This window comes from Scylla paramamosain, chromosome 22 (assembly GCF_035594125.1).
Source record: "Scylla paramamosain isolate STU-SP2022 chromosome 22, ASM3559412v1, whole genome shotgun sequence".
NCBI lineage: Eukaryota > Metazoa > Arthropoda > Malacostraca > Decapoda > Portunidae > Scylla > Scylla paramamosain.
This window is the reverse complement of record NC_087172.1, coordinates 4,422,501-4,442,500: the sequence shown is the minus strand read 5'-3', so window position 1 is coordinate 4,442,500 and position 20,000 is coordinate 4,422,501. Positions and strand designations below refer to the sequence as shown.

Here is a 20,000-nt window from a genome sequence, read left to right as displayed (position 1 = left end):
AGAAAGAAAAATTAAAAAAAAGAAGGAAGTTAAGAGAGGGATGACGATGAAAAATGAGGAGGATGAGGAGGAGAAGAGGAGGAGTTGAAGAAGGAGGAAGCTGTAAAAGGATAATAAGAGGAGGAAAAGGAGGAGAAGAAAAAAAGAAAAAAGGAAGAGAAGTAGAAGAGAACAAGAAGAAGAAAACAAGAGAACAAGAACAAGAACAGGAACAAGAAGAACAAGAAGACCAAGAACAACAACAAGAACAACAACAACAACAACAACAACAACAACAACAACAACAACAACAACAAACAACAACAAACAACATCAACGACAACAACGACAACAACAATAACAACAAAAACAAAAAAGGAAGCGAAAAAAGATCATAGGAAAAGTTAAGAGGATAACAAGAAAGAATAGGGAAAGAGAAGGACCTGAGAATGACGATAAGGAAGAGAAAACGAGCTAATAGAAAGAGGCACAGAAGGAGGAGCAAGAAGAACGAGGAGGAGGAGGAGGAGGAGGAGGAGGAGGAGGAGGAGGAGGAGGAGGAGAAGGACGAGGAGAATAAACTATCACTTCGGGGAAAGGAATGGACCGCTGGTGCGACTTGGTGGGCAAGAAGAAAAGGGAGGAAGAGGAGGAGGAAAAGCAGGAGGAGGAAGAGGAGGAGGAGGAGGAGGAGGAGGTAGGCGAAGGTCTTGGAAACGGGAGGGAAAAGCCGGTAAAAAATGTCCTTGGGGAAGCAGAGAGAGAGAGAGAGAGAGAGAGAGAGAGAGAGAGAGAGAGAGAGAGAGAGAGAGAGAGGAAGGAAGAGTAACACCTTAACTTTGGTCGTTTCACTTCTTTGCAGATTACTCCGCCCAAGAACCTCCCTGACGACGAGTCCGTGGCGGGGAAGTACATTCCTGGGAAGATGCCGCCTGACCGAAGTGAGTCTGTGAGGGAGAGAGAAAGAGGGGGGAATGGGGGAGCGGCTGTAGAGAAGGAGGAGGAGGAAGAGTAGACACAGTAGAGGAAGTAGAAGAATGAAGAGAGGTAGAGACAGTACCCGTGGAAGAAGAGAAAGAATGACTGATGACACTGGAAGCAGAAGATGTGAGAGAGGCAGACACAAAGGAGGTGGAAGAGGGAAGAGACTCAGAGACACTGGAGAGAGAAGGAAGGAGAAGAGGACGAGGAGGAGTAGGCAGTAGAGAAAGAGGAGAAGGAAGAGAGACAAAGACATTGGTGGTGGGAAAAGAGTAAAGAAGGTGTAGACAGAAGAGAAAAAAAAAAGTAGACAGGAGGTAAAAGAAGAAAGAAGACAGGGAAGGTAGAAACAATGGAAAAAGGAGGAAAAGGAGGGAAGAGAGGCAGAAACAGCGGAGGCAGAAGGAGGGAAGGAATAGAGACCTTGAAGATAGGAGACAGAAAAGAGGAATAGAGAAACTGGAAAAGAGGGAGAAGAGAATTAGTGATAGTGGAGGCAGGAGAAGAGGGAGGAGGAAAATAAAGTAGAGGTAAAAGAGGGAGGAGAGAAGTAGACAGGTGAGGTAGAAGGGGAGAAAGGAGAGTAGAGACAGTAGAGGGAGGAGAAGGAGGGAATAAAGAGAGATTGGAGAGAAAAGTTAAGAGAGGAAGAGAAGGAGATAGGAGAATGAAGGAGGAGAGGGGAGAGGACAATAGGAGGAAAGGAAGAAAGAAAAGTTGTTGAAAATAGAGGAAAAAAGAAAGGGTAGATGAAGAAGGAATGAGGAAGAAAGAAATAGAGGAGGAACAAAGAAAGACAGGGAATGGAGGAGAGAGGGGGAAAAAGAGATACAAAGATTTAATAGATAGAGAGATAGATAGATAAATATGTAGATAAATAAATATAGAGATTGATAGACGGATAGATAGATAGATAGATAGATAGATAGATAGAAAGATATGTAGATGGATATGTAAACAGATACATAGACACAAAGAAAGGTATATATGTAAACAGATGGATAATTAGATAGGTAGAGAGAGAGAGAGAGAGAGAGAGAGAGAGAGAGAGAGAGAGAGAGAGAGAGAGAGAGAGAGAGAGAGAGAGAGAGAGAGAGAGAGAGAGAGAAATACCATTGTCAGGGTTGTAGTTTGAGAAAATATGAAGGAAGGAGCGAAATGAAGGAGAGCAGGACACTGATAAGGGAGGAGGGAAGCGAAAGAGAGAAGAAAAAAGAAGGGTGATAAAGATGTGAGAGCGGGATGAAGAATGGTGCGGGAGAGTTTTGCTGAGAGAGAGAGAGAGAGAGAGAGAGAGAGAGAGAGAGAGAGAGAGAGAGAGAGAGAGAGAGATGGACGTAAGGAGAGGAACGTAAAAGAATATAACAATAAATACATAAGCTCCTTCACTTTTATGAACGCTTCGGTTATATGGACGAGAGTTGCGAAGCGGAAAATGTGAACAATTATCCAGCGTGAGTTTAATAATTCCCTCGTTTATTAATTGTGTCCACTCCTCTGTACATTAGACGAAAGTTCAGTGAATCGGTAATGCGGTACACACAGTTCTTTCCTTCATAAAAACTGTGAAAATTTTCTTATATTTCCTGTGAGAGGATGGGAAAGTGTGTAGGTTTATTTAATGTAAGGAGATGAGGGAGGGATGAGGAAAGGGTGAGGGCAAGGGAAAGTAGTGGGTGTGACAAGGGTAGGCGCAGAAGGCCGAGCGTATTGGAGAGGGATGATCCGCTGTGGTGACTCTTAATGGGAGAACCCGAAAGGAGAAGAAGATCAGGGAAGGATGGAGGGAGGATGGAAGAAGAAAGAAAGGTTTTTAAAGCGACACGTAATCTGTTTTTTTTTTTTCGTATGAGTAAAAGGGGTACTGGTCAAGATCAGCCACAATATATAAAAGGAAAAAAAAAGGCCTGTACTCAAACAAAAAAGTGCCAAATTTGATAAGTTCAGGGTGTTTAAAAAAGATGGACACGTTATGAAATTACTGTTTCTGTGCCGCCACGAATAAACCATGGATATAATGTGGATATTTGAGACTTCATTCCCTCTTTCTTTTCTTTTTTAAATGGTAAGAGTCTTATTCACAGCTGGCTCATGGCTGTAGAGTCTTAGTAATTTCAAGTAGTGTTCATCTTTTTGGAACACCCTGAATGTACATCTCAGTCCAGAAGTGATGTCACAGATAAAATCAGTATTTAAATAAGTACTGTAGACTCTATATTCCGATACCGATTCTATACTGCATTAAGTGAGAAGAAAAGTGATATAGCGTCTCATTAATGGAAATTTATGAAGTCTGTTTCATCATTTCTCGCCGTGGCTGCTCATTACACACTTCACTGTGCCTTGTTATGCTTCCCAATCACTCTTTTTTTTCATTGCCGAATAGACTTTTATTTATTTATTTATTTATTTATTTATTCATTTTTTATGTCAAAAAATTTTGCCACGGAAACTTTTATTAATTTATTCACTTTTTGCGGCAAGAAATTTTGTCAGGGATAAAAAAATTAGAGAAAACAAAAAAAAAAAAACATTGCTTGCTGCTTTCAGAATGTAAATATAAAAACTTCAGGAGTTTATTAATTAAATTCCAGAGATATCTCGATACTGCCTTTTAGAAACAGTTTAAGTCACGGGAAGGAGAGAGAGAGAGAGAGAGAGAGAGAGAGAGAGAAAGAAGAAAAAACGGTTACGAGTAGAGAGTTTCAGAGTTTACCAGTTAAACAGATGAAGGATTGATTACATTGGTTAACGCTTAACAAAAGGTGGCCAGATTAGGGCTGAGACTGAATAGAAGGTCTTGAAGGGCGAGGTCGCGGGGTGAAGGAACGTACGCAATTAGGAAGTTAGGAAGTTTAGCCCCGTAATGCAAAAGTGAGCACATTTCGTCTTCATTAAGTTTTTCATGGCAGTGCGTCAGACAGTTTATCGTACATACAGTTCATTGCATCTTTCACCATCGTTTTATCCCTTTTTTTTTCCTTTAGATTATTAATGGCCTTTTATTTTATATTATTTTATTTAATCATTCACTTATTTATTTATTTTATCTATTTATTTTTATTTTTATTTTTTATTTTTTATATAATTTTATTTTTTATTTTCTTTCTTTCTTTCTTTCCTTCTTCATTATTGTTTTAGTCCAGAAACACGAAACCCAACACACATTTTGTCCTTAGCAGAATTGTCAAGGCAGTGCATCAGACAGTTTCATCTTTAACAATACAGTTCATTACATCTTCCATGTCCTTTAATACTTCGCTGCTTATTACGCAGTTATCAAATAAAGACTGTTTTCTACCTCATACATTTGGCCTTCATGCTTATCAGTGCTTGGATCATTCATCACCAACGATAATCTCATTTATACAGGTGCTGAGAGGAACGCAAGATTATAAATTAGTTTGAGTGAAGATTATCTTTTAGTCATCAAATGTCATCAAACAAATCAAATGTTTTCTACCTCTGAGTACCTTTGGCCCTCATGTTTATAAAGACAGCACTTGGATAATACACTTTACTAACGATAATCTCATAGCAAGTAGTGAAAGGTACACAGGATTATAAATTACTTTGAATGAAGATTAATTTCTCAGCCCGCAGTCTGTTCACTACCTGCCTACAACACAACCCATGTATCTCACCTTCACAAATTACAACGTGAATAATGTGGCTTAGTGGAAACAATAGAGTGGTAAGAGAACGTTCTCCTGACTTGGAATATCAGACATACAACCCTCATTACCTCTGATGGATAGATGTATGAGAAGTAAGCAAGTGAGTGAATAATAGAGCGGTAACAGAACATTCCCCTGACTCCATCAATAAAACAACCAACCCGCCATTTTATTTGATGGATAGATGCATGAGAAACGAGGATGTGAGAAAATAGTAGAGTGGTAACTGAACCTTCTCGTAAATCGAATATTATTAATTCTTCGTATTTTTCTCTGATGGGCAGATGTGAAAAATTATGTTAAGAGAAGATAAGTTATACGGAAGAGCAATAGAACTCTGTATTCGTAGTAACAGCTGGCAAGACAAGAGTACTCATTTTCTCGGTAAATAAGTATATGATTCATGACGCTATGGAGAAGTAATGCCAAGTAATAAATGTCCACTAGCACTTACAGAAAGGCAAAAATCATCCTTATTTTCCCGTCAGAGAGATGTATGTATGAGCTAATTTTATGAGGAGGTAAAAGAGGCCACTTATTTTCCTGCCAGAGAGCTGTATGAAATAAAGTTAGGAGGAGCTACGGGGCTAATGGAACATAGTGATACATGACTGTGTAACTGGTTAGAAAGGCAATACTCTCCATTGACTCTTCCCTTGAAAATATGAGACAACACGGAAGAAATATCAGTGCTAGAACATTCCATGAACACAAATGTTATGACACAAAGATTGAAAAGAGAGCAAAGAGATTGAGATTGAGCAAAGATTGAGTAAGAGAGCAAAGTGATAAATGATTCTGTAACTGAATATAAATAAAAGAAGAATACTCTTTATTGACTTCTTTCGAAAATATAAGAGCATACGGAAAGAAAAATAATAGAACATTACATGAACACAAAACATCATGACGCAAAGATTGAAAATAAGAACGTAAGAGAACAGAGTAATAAATGATTATGGAACTCACTAGAAAGGACAACAACACCGTCCACTGACACTTCTCTCGTAAATAAAAGACCATACGAAAAAATAATCAGAGTTAGAACATTACATGAACACAAAATATCATGACGCAAAGATTATAAATAGAAAGGTAATAGAGCAGAGTAATAAATGATTATGTAACTGACAAGAAAAGACAGCAATACTCTTCACTCACTCTTCCTTGAAAATACAAGACAATACTGAAGAAATATCAGAGTTTCGAACATTCCACACATACAAAATATCATGACGCGAAGACGGAAAATAAACGGGTAATAGAACAGCGATATATGACTCTGCAACTCGTTAGGAAGACAAGAATAAGCTCCAGTGACTCTTCCCTCGAGAACATAAGACAGAAATGAAGAAATATCAGTCTCAGGACATTCCAACCACACAGATCTCATGACACGGAGATGGGAAACAAATATGAGGCAGCATACAGGTAGTGAACGAAGGAAGGGAGACAAAGATAATTGCAGGGTGAAGGAGAAGTAATAGCACAGCCAAGGGAGAATAATATGAAAGAGAAACACAGGATGGAAGCACAAGAAATAGAGAAAGATATAAACGCAGAGAACGTGATTCACTGGTTAGGGAGGAAAAGAAGAGAGAAAGAGAGAACAAAATGCGGAGGAAGTGAGATAAAAAAAAAAATAAATAGATAAATAAATAAATAAAAGGAGAGAGGGAGAGAGAAGGGGTAGGCAGGTGGAAAAATAAGATAATATTGAAGGTGTCAGAAGGAAGAGAGAAACACTCATAGGAGAAACAAAAGGAGAAAGAAAGTGAGAAATAAGGCTTTACTCTCTCTCCCTTCCCCTTCCTTTCCCTCTCCCTCTCCCTCTCCCTCTCCCTCTCTCTCTCTCTCTCTCTCTCTCTCTCTCTCTCTCTCTCTCTCTCTCTCTCTCTCACACCTACTTACCTCTCATCGTACTTTCATAACTGGATCTTAATTCGTTTAATTACTCACCCACCTGCACAGCCGCATTTTTTATTAGAGTTTTAGTAGACTTTATTAGATTATATTCTCCTCATTATGTGCTCATTATAATAAGCAGAGCAAAACAATAATAGTGATGGATAAATGGCAGAAGTGGTCGTATTTGTTGTAATAGTAGTAGTAGTAGTAGTAGTAGTAGTGCTGGTGGTGGTGGTGGTAGTAATAGTTATTATTAATATTATTATTATTGTTATTATTATTATTATTATTATTATTATTATCAGTAGTAGTAGTAGTAGTAGTAGTAGTAGTAGTAGTAGTAGTAGTAGTAGTAGTAGTAGTAGTAATAATAATAATAATAATAATAATAATAATAATAATAATAATAATAATAATAATAGCAGTAATATAACAACAAAAATAAAATAATATAGATGCTAGAATCAATTATTTCCTCCATTATTTTTTTCAGGAAACTGTGCAATGAATTAGTACAAAAAAAAAAAAATCGTAATAAAAAAAATAGCATTCTTTTTTTCCCGAATCCTGTGCTCAGCTTTTGTGAATAAAATACATAATTATTTTCAGCACCAAGTTAACCACTTATTTAGTTATGAAAGTCTCTCTCTCTCTCTCTCTCTCTCTCTCTCTCTCTCTCTCTCTCTCTCTCTCTCTCTCTCTCTCTCTCTCTCTCTCTCTCTCTCTCTCTCTCTCTCTTTAACAACCTTGATTTCTTTATTTCTTACCTAACTTTATTTTAGTTTCTGTTTGTGTGTATTCAATTTATCTTTTCTTTTATCTCGTCCACACCTTTACTATTTTGTCATGCCTTTCTTACCTGTACACACACACACAAACACCCCCCCCCACACACACACACACACTCTCTCTCTCTCTCTCTCTCTCTCTCTCTCTCTCTCTCTCTCTCTCTCTCTCTCTCTCTCTCTCTCTCTCTCGTTTTCTCCACTCATTTTCTGTCTAATATTTCCTCAAAGTGCGTATCATCAGTAATTTTCGGGGATTATTGCCACTTTTTTACTCTTCGTTGCGTGGGAAGAAGATACGAAGATAGATGATGATGAAGAAGAGAGAGAGGAGGAAGGGGAAGAAGTGAGGAAGAGTGGAGTTTGCTCTTTCTTGTGGATAATGTTGGTGGTTTCAGATTTTTCCCTTCATAATGGTAGTGCGGGGAAGACAGGAGGGAAGTAGGAGATAGTAGAGAAAGGGAGAAAAGAGGGAAGATGTAGAGGGAAGGTGTAGAGGAGTGAAAGAATAGCGTTGTTGTTTACTGAATATTCAAAGTCAATTTTTTTTAATGTTATTTTATCTCTATCTTAATTTTGCCTTGTTACTGTCGCGCCTCTCGTCTTCATTTATTTCCATGTGTCATTTACCAGAGTTTCAAGTACATTAGTTTGCATTTCATATTTTATTCATATTGCCTCATTGCAGAGTCACCAAATATTCTCTCTCTCTCTCTCTCTCTCTCTCTCTCTCTCTCTCTCTCTCTCTCTCTCTCTCTCTCTCTCTCTCTCTCTCTCTCTCTCTCTCTCTCTCTCTCTCTCTCTCATCTCTCTTACTTCATTTTCATATATTCAAGTACATAATTATATTTTGTTTCTTCTCCTTCCCTCCTCCCATCCCTGCTTTGCTCCCTGCTGTTATACTATTACCCTGATTTTTTTAGTTTTATTGCAAAAAATAAATAAATAAATAAATAACTTTAAGCCAGCAAAGTGACTCGTGTGGCATAGCTCACCTATGTTCCTTGATGCAGAATGTTGTGTACGCTTCAGGTCATCTTAACCCTCTATATCCCGTGGCTGTCTTGTCTTCTTATTGGAGTTGATATTATATGTTTTTAATAAGTTTCACGGGTGCTGTCTTTAAATCAATGAGCTTTGTGTTGTGTATAATATAATTCTCTATCTGGAAGTGTCTAGTTTTGTACGATTTCAAGCTGGAATAGACTGATTTGATATGTTTAAAGAAGCCACCTGGATTTTAAGTGTTAATACGGAAAGGATACTGAAAAAATAAATGAGGTGAAGTATGTAGATTAGCCAAACTGATACCAAGACTATATGAAAATTTTATAAGGGGAGGATAAGAAGAGACCTAATTATAACATTTAACATCTTGAAAATATTTAAGGACGTAAACTTAGGAGACTTTCTTTTTCTATGTAGGAGGTGCACCGGCCAAGGGTAACAAAATTAGAAGAAAAAAAAAGCCCTCTGAAAAAAAAAGATCCACTGAAAAATTGGCTTAGAGTTAAAAAAAAAAGGCGGATTGATAAAAGTCCCATTGAAAGAAAAGGCTCACTGGTAAAAAAATAAATAAATAAACAATTAACTGTTCACATATCATAGGAATCACATCTCCAAAAATTTACCTGGGAAATATCTTGAAACTGATGAAGTCGAGTAGTTTTCCTGTAGATTTATCATTGCTGGGTTCATCCTCTCTTAACGTTCACACCGTAAACATCTCTGCATAGACATAGAAAAAGGGAAATAATATGGTGTTAATTATATCTTCTGTAGAAAAAGAGACAGAAAGTGTAATTAATTTTGTCTTGTCTAGAAAAGAGAGAGAGAAAATATGGAGATAACTTCGTCTTACATAGGAAAAGAGAAAATGTGGAGTTAATTTCGTCTTATCCAGAAAAAGAGACAGTTTAGAGTTAATTTTGTCTCGTCTCGGCTACATACTAGATATTTAATTAAGACACTATTACTAAAATATGTCTAGAAAATTGTTGGTGATTATGGGAGAATTGATTTACCAGTGAAAGGGTTAATAGTTGATTAAAACTGACTTTTCTCGAGCGTGAACGTGATAATAATTTTTTTTTCAATTCAAGTTCCTGTTGTCACTGTTCGTTTCAGACCAGTTATTTATTCATTTACTTATTTATTTACATATTAATTTATTCATTCATTTATTTTTTTATGACTGGGACAATTTTCTTTTTTTATCAAACTCGTAATTTTCATATCAGTCGCGATCGTGAAGTTTGCTCATCTTGACAAGAAACGTTCCTCTGAAAACTGAGAACATAATAAAATAAGGAGATCGCAGATTACCTGGTGGTCTGCATCAAGGAATTTCTTAGCGCATAAACTTTCCATCTGCCGTCATTACCCAGAAATTTAGCCAATCTCCGGTTCAAACTATCTAACACGCACTAACTTATACCTCGCTCTTCGTTAATTAGTTCCAGCCACGTACAGACAATACACACAACTCAGAGGAAACGCTTCTCTGTACGGTTCAGCTTCGTAAATTCCACTCACGAAGAACTACTCAATGAAAACTTTACCCGAAAATGCTCCTCCTTAGTAAATTTCCCCAAAGTAACACAACATAAAGTATCATACGAGGCTCTGTGTATTCTGTAAAAGATCTGGTTGGTGAAATGTTCAAGGCCGGAAATTTATGTGGGTGAACTTGCAGTATAAGAACCAAGAGCATGTTTCCCTTTAAGTAAATTTCCCCAACATCACGTAACATAACATACTACGAGAAGATCTATTCTGTAAGAGGTCTGGTTAGTGAAATAGCCAAATGTTCATGGAGGAAATTTGCGTTGGTGAACTTGCAGTATAGGGGACGGAGAGGCTAACGAAGACCTGTAGTTGTGTTGCCATTTGTGCCTCCTTTGCAATCCTTTGTAATGCTGCTGCTTTTGTCATTCCTTTACTGTCATTATTACTATCCCTGGCCAGCGGGGAGCGTAAGCATGTAGGCGTCCTCCCTTCCAGCCCTGTGTAGTCTGTTGCTCCTCTTATTCATCACAATATAGACTGTTATGTTTTTTTTTTCTTTTCATTTTGTGTTTTTGTGCCAGTAGCCTGTCTCGTCTTTTTTTTCAGTGCTCTCTCTCTCTCTCTCTCTCTCTCTCTCTCTCTCTCTCTCTCTCTCTCTCTCTCTCTCTCTCTCTCTCTCTCTCTCTCTCTCTCTCTCTCTCTCTCTCTCTCTCACCACGTATTCTCAGTCCCTCTTGTATCTTACGTCATTCCCACACCGCACATTTCTTACCTCTCGCTCTCTCTCCCTCACTCCCCCTTTAGGCTTAGTTAGGTTAGGTCAAGAGAGCTTACCTGTACTCACCCTTTGCCCCTCGGCAGCTACGGACCACCTCACCTACCGCTACGCGTGCTGGGACCTGGCGCACGTGGGGGCTGTTGGGGAGAGTGTGCTGCACTTGTGTGTCTTGAACGCCACTTCCGTCCACAATGACTTGGCCAAGAGACTTATCAGGCACTTCCCGAACCTAATCAACGACATCTACCTGTGTGATGAGTATTACGGTACGTGAATGGGGGAGTTAGAGATGGTTATTGGTGCTGAAGGTGAAGGAAAGGTGAGGTGGAGGGCTGGATGTTGAAGGGAAATGTGTTGAGGTTGTTGGTGAATGTCTGGTAAGTGAAGGAAGAGTAAGGTGAAGTGTAGGAGGTTATAGGAAGTAATTTATGTAGAGGTTTAGTGTGATAATTACGAAGGGAATGTAAGATGAGGTGTATAAGATTAAATGAATAAATGTAGAGACTGAGTTAATGAACGCCAAGTAGGTGAAGGGAAGATAAAGTGATGTATAAGAGGTTAAAGAAAGGTACATAGAGATTTAATCTGACTATTGGATAGGTGAAGGGGAAGAAACGTAAAGTGAAGTAAGGTATTGAAAGGCTGTAGATGTTGAGCCTGATAACTAGGTAAGGTGAAGTGAAGGTAGTGGCGCGGAGTTGAGTTTCAGGAAGCGAGTAACTTAAGCTGTGAAGTGGAGAGCTGAGCGTACTGTCATCGTGAAGGCTTGGAGTTTGCGCAGGGTGGTGCAGAGTGGTGACGAAGCAGAGACAGCAGGAATGTAGGGCACAGCAGGATGACGGAAACTGGCAGGGGTCACCAGGACAGTATGTGTGGCGATAATCTTTTTGCCGACAAGGTAGATGAAACCTGTATGTGTCACTTGTAGATAAATGTCCGAGGTGGTTATTGAGATGAAAAGATGACGGTAGTGGAACAAGTAACAGGAGTGATGGGCGGTGTGTGTGTGTGTGTGTGTGTGCGACTGCAAAGACAAAGGCATGGCATCGTTGAGGCCATTGGAGGACAAGTAGTAGCATAACATGCCCAGGGAGACAGTTCAGTACACAGGCGGTGCAGTAGTGACGGTGGTGGCGTAGGATAGCAAGCAAAAAATAAATAAAAAAAAGAAAAAATAAATAAGTAATAAATAATAATAATAATAATAATAATAATAATAATAATAATAATAATAATAATAATAATAAATAGAAAATAAATAAACATAATAAATAAAATAAAGTCAAATAAATTAATTGATAAATAAATAGAGAAAAAAATAAATAAATAACTGTACTCCACAATATATAAAAGTGCAATATTCACAAGCCACTGATTAACATGCAAAAATATACGTCTGAAAGGTACGCAAACTGTTGGTGTAAAATCAGAAGGAAGAGTTTGTCACTTGTTGCAAACGAAAACAAAACCAGAATAAAATGTAAATAGAAATGTGTGTGTATGTGTGTGTGTGTGTGTGTGTGTGTGTAAAACTGTGACCGCGTACCACAGAAAATAGCACGTTCAAAGAAATAAACAAATGTACACTGAAAATATGCATCCATTAGCTACGAGGTGAGTGAAGGCCGTGTTGCTTCAGGGCACATCACACAACACAACACAGACGGGTGCTACAACATTTTGAAGAGGATGACGCCGCTACGAACCACAAACATAGCGTCATGCGGGAGCCAATCACAGCACGCGTAAAACAGCACACCCAATAGGAGGCCAGCGAGAACACTGACATCACGGAGACGCTGAGACCGCATAGGGAAAATGTAAAGAAAAAAAAAAAAGAGCGAGACTATTTGCGTCAGATAATATAAGAGAATTCTGGAAGGTTTTGAAATTTTGGAAGATTTAACAGGTTTGGAAGGTTTGGAAGGCTTGAAAGATTTGGAATATTTTGAAGGTTTGACAGGTTTGGAAGGTTTGACAGGTTTGGAAGGTTTGGCAGGTTTGGAAGGTTTGACAGGTTTGGAAGGTTTGACAGGTTTGGAAGGTTTGGCAGGTTTGGAAAGTTTGACAAGTTGGAAGGTTTGGAAGGTTTGGCAGGCTTGAAAGGTCTGGCAGATTTGGAAGGTTTGGCAGGTTTGGAAGGTTTAGCAGGTTTGGAAGATTTGGTATATAAAAAAGGCTTGAAAGATTTGGAATATTTGGAAGGTTTGACAGGTTTGGGAGGTTTGGCAGGTTTGGAAGGTTTGTCTGGCTTGGAAGGTTTGGCAGGTTTGGAAGGTTTGGCAGGTTTGGAAGGTTTGACAGGTTTGGAAGGTTTGACAGGTTTGGAAGGTTTGGCAGGTTTGGAAAGTTTGACAAGTTGGAAGGTTTGGAAGGTTTGGCAGGCTTGAAAGGTCTGGCAGATTTGGAAGGTTTGGCAGGTTTGGAAGGTTTAGCAGGTTTGGAAGATTTGGTATATAAAAAAAGGCTTGAAAGATTTGGAATATTTGGAAGGTTTGACAGGTTTGGAAGGTTTGGCAGGTTTGGAAGGTTTGTCAGGCTTGGAAGGTTTGACAGGTTTGGAAGGTTTGGCAGGTTTGGAAGGTTTGGAAGGTTTGGCAGGCTTGAAAGGTCTGGCATGTTTGGAAGGATTGACAGGTTTGGAAGGTTTGGTAGGTTTGGAAGGTTTGAAAAGATTGATTGGTTTGGAAGGTTTGGAAGATTTAGGACTGACAGATTTGAAAAGCTTATTTACTCGTATGGATCCTGAACAGAGTATATATATAAGAGGATCACGTGACATGTAACAGTTATTTCCCCTGACGAAAGATAAAAAAAAAAAAAGAAAGAAAGAATGATCATTAGTCGCCTGTTCCATTCATTGCTCACCTAAATGCTAAATTTACCGAAAAAAAAAGAAAAAAAACTAAAGATTCTACTTATTTCCACATGAACTTCGCTAAATTCAAGACTACAATACACTTGCTATTAGAAAATGAATCAAACATCTAATAAGCATAGGAATGTGGAGACGAACAGGGCAACAAATACTTCTTACGTGCATTTTGAAAAGCAGGCCAGTCAAACAAGTACTGGAATTCGTCTCCACGTCATTCATACAATAGAATGTACTATAGAGATAAGCTGACGATTTGCAAAGATGTGGAGCTGCTGAGGGTGGCGCGGCGATGGTGTGAAGGAGGCGAGGAAGCAAAAATAGGCACCAGAATATATAGGAGACTCTGGCACACGGGAATCAAGTCACAAAGGCATCGTGTGAATGGTACAATAAAACTGCACTGATTTCTTGCGATAAGCTGCCTTTTTTTATATATACATAAGAAGGACACTGGCCAAGGACAACAAAAAGAGTGAAAAAAAAAAGGCTCACTGTGAATGCCAGTTCCAAAAGAGAGGTTAAAAATCACTCAAAATTGAAGGTATAGAAAAAAAAAATGTGTGAAACAAGCCTAAAGAAAGAAGAGGAAGAAAGAAAAGGATTAATAACATCGTACATAATTAACGTGAATAGAATAATTAAAGGAGAGAGGGAATAGTCGCAAAATTAAAGCAGAGTAGGTGAAAGAAAAAAAAAAGAATGAAGTGAGGAAGAAAGGTAGACAAGGGGGAGGCAATGGGAAAAGAGGCAAGAATTAAGACCAGAGGAGTGAAAGAGTTTGCAAAGAGTAAGTGGTTTGTAGAGGAAAGGAGGGCAAGGACAGGGTGCAATGAAATAAAGTAGAGAGGTGGACAACAGGGGAAGCATGAGAAAAAAAAACAGAAGAAAAGGAGGAGAAAAAATAGGACAAGAACGGAAGGGAAACTAGAGATGTGAGGATAGAGTAAAGCAAGTGAGGAGGGGAAGAAATAAAGGAAACAGAGGAAACGATGCAAGAAGGAAAAAAAGTAATAAAAGCACTTGAAAGGAAGAGAGAGAGAGAGAGAGAGAGAGAGAGAGAGAGAGAGAGAGAGAGAGAGAGAGAGAGAGAGAGAGAGAGAGAGAGAGAGAGAGAGAGACGAATAGACTGGAGAGAGGGAGAAATAAGGTAGGAATGCAAATGATGGCAAGAATTTCACTTCCACCACTACCAGAGAGAGAGAGAGAGAGAGAGAGAGAGAGAGAGAGAGAGAGAGAGAGAGAGAGAGAGAGAGAGAGAGTCGAAATATTGAAGAAGGAACATTATTCAGGGAGGTAAAGTCACACTGGTTCAGAGGAGGATCAGCGGAAGGCCAGCTGGCTTTGAGGTGTCTGGCTAAGTTTTCACCTGTCAGGCAAGATTGATTCCCAGTGATTCAGGTAAAATTGAAGAATCCACGTGATTTAAGTGACCTCAGACTGCAGGGCCGAGGGGTGGGGGGAAAGGATGGACAATAGGAGGAGGAGGAGCTGGAGAAAGAGCTGGAGGAGAAAGAGGAGAAAGATGAGTGATAAACGAGAGAAAACTGTAAAAATGAAGTTCTTATGAATCAGATGAGAAGCTAAAAAAATCTTGCTAGAGAGAGAGAGAGAGAGAGAGAGAGAGAGAGAGAGAGAGAGAGAGAGAGAGAGAATTCTCATGTATCAAACTGATTTACCGTCATCTTTTTTTTTTGTCCTCTTCATCACCACCTTTCCTTCCCTCTCCGTTCACACCACCCTTCTTTTCTCCACCACCTCTTCTTTCCTTACCCTTCACACCACAACTCTCTCTCCCTTTCTCTCTCTTCCAAACCCTTCCTACTCTTCATTCCCTGCACCACTCCGGCCTGCTTTCTTCCTCCAGTAGTTAGGTGGAATAGAGTAATCAAACAGCTTAGATAGGACTTAAGGTTCCGTTACAGTTTGTTATCCTTTGTAAGCCTCTGTAATCCTTCACCGCGCAGGGGAGAGCGTCCTTCACATCGCCATAGTGAACGAGGATCCTTCCATGGTTAAGTTCCTGCTGGACAACGGCGCTAACTACCACGAGCGCTGCCTGGGGAACTTTATGTGTGCCGAGGACCAGAAGACCTCAAGAATGGACTCTTTGGACCATGAGTGGGTGGACCTGTGCGTGCAGACCAACTATGAGGGGTGAGTGAAGGGAGTCTTTGGTTGAGTGTGGGTGAAAAGTGGGCTTCGTATGAGGGTGAGTGTGAGATGAGGGTTTACAGTGAAGGTGAGTGTGACTGATATGAGTGTAGAGTGTGATGATGAGTGTGAGTAAATCGAAAGTGTAGAGTTAGATTGAGTGTAGATTGCAGGAGATTGAGTGCGATTAAACTGAGAGCTTAGGTTGCGTGAGCCTGAGTGAGTGAGTGTAAGTTGCGCAAAGCTGAATGTAAGTAATTTAAGTGTAGATTACTTGAGGGTGAGTGTGAGTGAAGTGGGAGTGTAGATGTTATGTGGATTGGTGAGAGAGAGAGAGAGAGAGAGAGAGAGAGAGAGAGAGAGAGAGAGAGAGAGAGAGAGAGAGAGAGAGAGAGAGAGAGAGAGAGAGAGAGAGAGAGAGAGAGAGAGAGAGAGAGAGAGAGAGAGAGAGAGAGAGAGAGAGAGAGAGAGAGAGAGAGAGAGAGAGAGAGAGAGAGAGAGAAATGCAATAAAGGATACATTAAAAGTTGAACATAAACGAAAATTGAAATAGAAATATGGCAAGTGTCTTGTTATTGTGTATATGTGTCTATTGGAGGGCTTACCTGTGTCTGTCTGCAAGTATGTATGTATGTATGTATGTGTCTATCTATCTATCTCTGTCTATCTATTTATCTTTATTTATTTATCTGTCTGTCTGTCTGTGCGTCTATCTGTCTGTCTATCTATAGTGTATTTAAATTTCTGTCATTTTGTTTCCTTGCATATTTATTCCTTCTCTCTCTCTCTCTCTCTCTCTCTCTCTCTCTCTCTCTCTCTCTCTCTCTCTCTCTCTCTCTCTCTCTCTCTCTCTCTCTCTCTCTCTCTCTCTCTCTCTCTCTCTCTCTCTCTCTCTCTTTCTGCATGGTTATGTAACTATCATTTAATTATATACTTTGTTAATTCATGTCCTTTGTGTATATTTCCTATCTTTGTTATTTTCTCTTTCCTTCACCTGATCTTCATATATCCTTTGTGTTCATATTGTTGTTCACTCATTCGTGCATTCATTTCTCTCCCGTTGTTTTCACTGTGTTTTATTTCATCATTTATGACTTTTTGTTTCAATTTCACATGATTTTTTAAAATTATCGTTTATCATAGTTTATTCATGTGTATTTTTGTGTTATATTCTCATTTCTCCTTGAGTGCTGTGAAATATTTCATCTATATAAAATCTCTCTCTCTCTCTCTCTCTCTCTCTCTCTCTCTCTCTCTCTCTCTCTCTCTCTCTCTCTCTCTCTCTCTCTCTCTCTCTCACTCCCCTTCCCTTCCCTACAACTCTCACTATAACCACGTTTTCTTTACCCCCGTCACTCACAGCTACGTGTATTGGGGGGAGTACCCGCTCAGTTTCGCCGCCTGTCTGGGGCAGGAGGAGTGTTACCGGCTCATCCTGGCGAAGGTAAGGACTGAGAGGGCGAGGTAAGCGAGGTGCAGATGTATTTTTGTTGGTGGTTGTGGTGGTAGTAGTGGTGGTGGTAGTAGTAGTAGTAGTAGTAGTTATAGTGGTGCTTGTTATTAAAATGGTGGTTGTGGTTCTGGTTGTAGTGGCAATGATATGGTGTAGTAGTGGTAGTAGTAGTAGTAGTAGTAGTAGTAGTAGTAGTAGTGGTAGTGGTGGTGGTGTTTGTTATTGTGAGCGTTGTGAAGGTTGACGTGGAAGAAAACAGGAGGAGGAGGAGGAGGAAGAGGAAGAGGAGAAGGAGGAGGAGAAGGAGGAGGAGGAGGAGGAAGACGAGGAGGAGGAGGAGGAGGAAGACGAGGAGGAGAAGGAGGAGGAGGAAGAGGAGACGATAATAAAAGGTAAGGTTTAGTGAGGAGGAAGAGAAGGAGGATTAAGATAAGGAAAAATAGCCAATAAAATGATGAAGCAGAGAAAATGGAAGAGGAGGAGGAGAAAAAAAGGAAAAAAAGAAATACAAGATGATGATGATGATGATGATGAATAGGAACACGAGTCAATCCTGATGTAAAAGGAAATATATAAAGGAAGAAAAGGAGGAGGAGAAAGAGGGAGAGGAGAGAAAGGGAGAAGAGGAGGAGGAGGAAGATGGAAGGAAACGTGGGTTAATCAAATCCAAATGTAAGAGAGAGAGAGAGAGAGAGAGAGAGAGAGAGAGAGAGAGAGAGAGAGAGAGAGAGAGAGAGAGAGAGAGAAAATGTTGAAGAGGAGAAGGAGGACGAGAAGGATGGGGACAAAAAAAAGAAAAAAAAAGGGATGGAACTGAGAAGGAACAGAAAGACGGTAGAGAAAAGAGAGAGTTAAGAAATGGGACAATGAGATAAGAAATGGAAAAATTGAGCTATAAATAAGTACAAATGGCGAGGCAAGGAAGCGAACAAGGGAAACAGAGACAAATGCAGGAAATATTACACAACAACGGATATGGGAGAAAAAATGTGAAGTGGACACGATAAATAACAAAAAGGAGGAAAAAAAGAATAGGAAAGAAAAAAAAGTAATAATTTTACTGAAAGATTGAATAAAAAATAAATAAACAAGGGGAAGGGAAAGGAAAGGAAGGGAAGAGAAGAGAAGGAAAAAAGTTTACCTTTAAATGACCGCTGCACTTTGTCCCAGAGAGAGAGAGAGAGAGAGAGAGAGAGAGAGATAAAGTGAAGGGCAAAGTTAGGAAAAGGGAAGATAAAAATATGTAAAGAAAAAAGATGTGAACGAGATAAAAGAGCAAGAGTGTAAATGGAATAGAGATGGACCCGAAAAGAAAGAAGAAAAAAATAAGAGTAAAAAAAATGTGAGAGAGAGAGAGAGAGAGAGAGAGAGAGAGAGAGAGAGAGAGAGAGAGAGAGAGAGAGAGAGAGAGAGAGAGAGAGAGAGAGTAAAGATGCACAGGAAAGGGATAAATGAGAGAAGAGTTGGAGGGAGGGAAAGAAAGAGATGGCAGAGGAAATTACGGAAGGAAAGACAGATGAAGCGTAAGACAGGAAGGAAGAAGTAGAGCAGGTGAAGATAATAACAAGTAAGGAGTAAGAAAGGAAGAGGAAGTAAAAAAAAAAAGATGAAGATAGAATAGGTGAAGAGAAAAACAAGGAGGAAGCAGGAGGAAGAACGTGTGGAAGTAAAACACCTTCTTCTCGACACTTGGGAATAGTAAATGTCTTTGTAACTTTACCTGTCTGTTCCTGATATCTTTCCTTACCTGTCTCTTCCTGATATCTTACCTGGCCTGTCGCTTCTCACCTTTTTGGTTGTACATGTGGATTTTCTTTCTGTTCACCTACTCGTCTGCTTGAAATCTTATGTGGGAAGTGAGTGGAATGGATGAACAGATGAATAATTGAGAGTTTCTTACCTGTGTTTACCTGGACTTTTCTTTCTTACTGGGTTTATTGAGTCATATTTAAAGCATTGCATGGATGAATGAAAAGTGGACTGGTAGATGAAGTGAAGAGTGCCTTTATATTAATATGGAGTGATGCATTTAATATTGATGTGGATTGGTGGATGAACAGGGAGGGACGCTTCAAAATAAGGAGTAAACTAGAAGACATTTGGCTCAAGTGTGTGATGGTAACAGTGAATGGACGGACGAGAGTACAGTGAGGAATACATGAAGATAAAGAAAATACATCATAAGACTTTGGATGAGGTGGACAAACATAACAGTGAATGGACGGACGGAATTATAGCGAGGAATACATGAAGATATAAACCACAAAGCATGTAGATCCGCGGCAAGAGAACCATCACTACAACACAGATATCCGATAGAGGTATCAGTATTACCTTTACGTATTAATGGCCATGAATCATACACTACCTCTGCTACTACTGAACCCTGTGCGTGTGTGTGTGCGTGTGTGTGTGTGTGTGGTAGGAAACAACGCAGTAATACAAGAGTTTCCACGTTTCCTCTTCCCTCTATAAGATGCAAATCAGTAGGGAAAGTGAGAGAATAATGTTGAATATATTATAGAAGAGGAGGAGGAGGAGGTAGAGCATAAGGATGAGGGCCAGCAGGAAGTGAACGTGGAGGTAGAGGAAGAGTAGGAGGAGGAGGAGGAGGAGGAGGAGGAACACATAAGAACACAAATGAAGTCCAAGCAGCAGCAAACCTGTTGGTCCTTTCGGGTCCGCTTGTAGGGAGAAATATGATAGCATGGACGAAGAGGAAGGAAGGGAAAGAACAGGAGACGAAAAAAGAAAGAAAGAAAGGAAAAAAAGATGATGATGATGATGAGATAGAGTAAGAGGAGAAGAAGAAAGAGGACAATTAGATGGTTCAAAGTCGAAAGAAAATATGCATAGAAAACAAACAAACAAACAAAACAGCAGGCCAAAAAAAAAAGACAAA

General features: G+C 39.5%; 1 protein-coding gene across 1 annotated transcript in view; it reads left to right on the top strand.

The window, feature by feature from the left end:
- The window catches only part of LOC135111459 (transient receptor potential cation channel subfamily V member 5-like), a 110,820-nt gene that overhangs the window by 32,270 nt on the left and 58,550 nt on the right, over window positions 1-20,000 (top strand). Inside the window, 4 exon segments of the mRNA XM_064024752.1 lie at window positions 842-920; window positions 10,700-10,882; window positions 15,459-15,648; window positions 17,008-17,089. Coding sequence (XP_063880822.1) covers window positions 842-920; window positions 10,700-10,882; window positions 15,459-15,648; window positions 17,008-17,089 — 534 coding nt within the window.